Source organism: Chinchilla lanigera, unplaced genomic scaffold (assembly GCF_000276665.1).
Source record: "Chinchilla lanigera isolate Chin_1 unplaced genomic scaffold, ChiLan1.0 scaffold00070, whole genome shotgun sequence".
Classification (NCBI taxonomy): Eukaryota; Metazoa; Chordata; class Mammalia; order Rodentia; family Chinchillidae; genus Chinchilla; species Chinchilla lanigera.
In genome coordinates, this window is record NW_004955471.1 from 8,706,222 (window position 1) to 8,707,418 (window position 1,197).

Here is a 1,197-nt window from a genome sequence, read left to right on the forward strand (position 1 = left end):
CTCGATGCGCAGCTCGTGCGCCGCCGCCGCCTCCCGGTCCAGGCGCCGCAGCAGCACCAGGTCCAGGGGCTCCAGGAGCGACGGCGGCGGCCCCGGCGTCCCGTAGCGCAGCTGGAAGAAGGGCCCCGCGGGGTCCTCGGGCAGCTCGGGAGCGGGCAGCAAGGTGTAGCCCTGCGTGCCGAACGGCCCGGCGTCCGGGTCCTGCGCCCCCGGCAGGCGGAAGGCGGTGCCCGGCGGGCTGAGCTCGGAGACGTCGAGTTGCAGCGCGTCCTGGGGAAAGCGGGGCGCGTGGTCGTTCACGTCGTTCACGCGGATCTGCACCTGCACCACGGCGCCCAGCAGCGTGGCGGCCACGAAGCTGTAGCGGTCCCGCCGCTCGCGGTCCAGGCGCCGCGCCGTGCGGATGACGCCCGTGTCCGGGTGCACGTGGAAGTCGTCCAGCAGCGGGGAGTCGTCCGAGTCCTCGGACAGAAGGAAGCCGCCCACCTCCTGCTGCGGCGCGGGCAGCGCCGCGCGAATGTCCCCCACCAGCGTGTCCGGGGGGAGCCCCTCGTCCACCGAGAGGCTGAGGTTCAACACCTGCGCGGACGAGCCCGAGGCCGCCCACAGCCACGCGTGCACGAGGAGCCCGAGCAGGCAGCCCCGCCGCGCGCGGGGGCACCCTGGCCTCCGGGGGAGCAGGAGGCGCTCGGGGACGGGGGCCCCCGGCAGCTGACGCCGTGCGCCCATCCTCCGCCCGCCCGCCCGTCCGGAAGGGCTCCGCACTCCGCCGGCGCCTGGGGAGCCTCCCGGATAACTGCCAGCTTGTGGTGGGAGCGCAGAAAAATCCAGGAGCCTCTTCGGAGTCTGAGCCGAGGCAGGAAGGACTTTGGCAAACAAACCGGCAGAGCCGCGAGTTCCCGGGTTACCGCTGCAACTGGTGCGCGGCCTCCGCCTGCAGCTCCGCGGGCGGACGGGAGCCGCCGCCGCCCCTGCCGCGCCAGCCGCCTCTGCAGCCCCTGAATTATTTTAAGCGGAGTCTCATCGCTTGTTCTCGCTGCTTTTATTCCTTTCACATCTGGTCCTTGTTCTGCTCGGCTGGCTGTTTCTCGCCGGTAAAGTCAGGTGCATTATTTCTTTGGCCAAAAGGGAGGAAATTACTGAACGCGCGCGCCGAGCGGAGGCTGGGATGCGCGGCGAGGGCGGGGCGGGGCGCGG

At 71.8% G+C, this 1,197-nt stretch overlaps 1 protein-coding gene and 1 long non-coding RNA gene across 2 annotated transcripts in view; one reads left to right on the forward strand and one right to left on the reverse strand.

Moving 5' to 3' along the window:
* Dchs2 (dachsous cadherin-related 2) overlaps window positions 1–812 on the reverse strand; it is a 221,502-nt gene extending 220,690 nt beyond the window's left edge. The window contains exon 1 of the mRNA XM_005400929.2: window positions 22–812. Coding sequence (XP_005400986.2) covers window positions 22–729 — 708 coding nt within the window. The 5' untranslated portion in view covers window positions 730–812. The remainder of the gene's footprint in view (window positions 1–21) is intronic.
* A 192-nt stretch (window positions 813–1,004) lies between these two features.
* Window positions 1,005–1,197, forward strand: part of LOC102025348 — a 21,636-nt gene continuing 21,443 nt past the window's right edge. The window contains exon 1 of the long non-coding RNA XR_001237062.1: window positions 1,005–1,104. This is a non-coding gene — a long non-coding RNA (uncharacterized LOC102025348). The remainder of the gene's footprint in view (window positions 1,105–1,197) is intronic.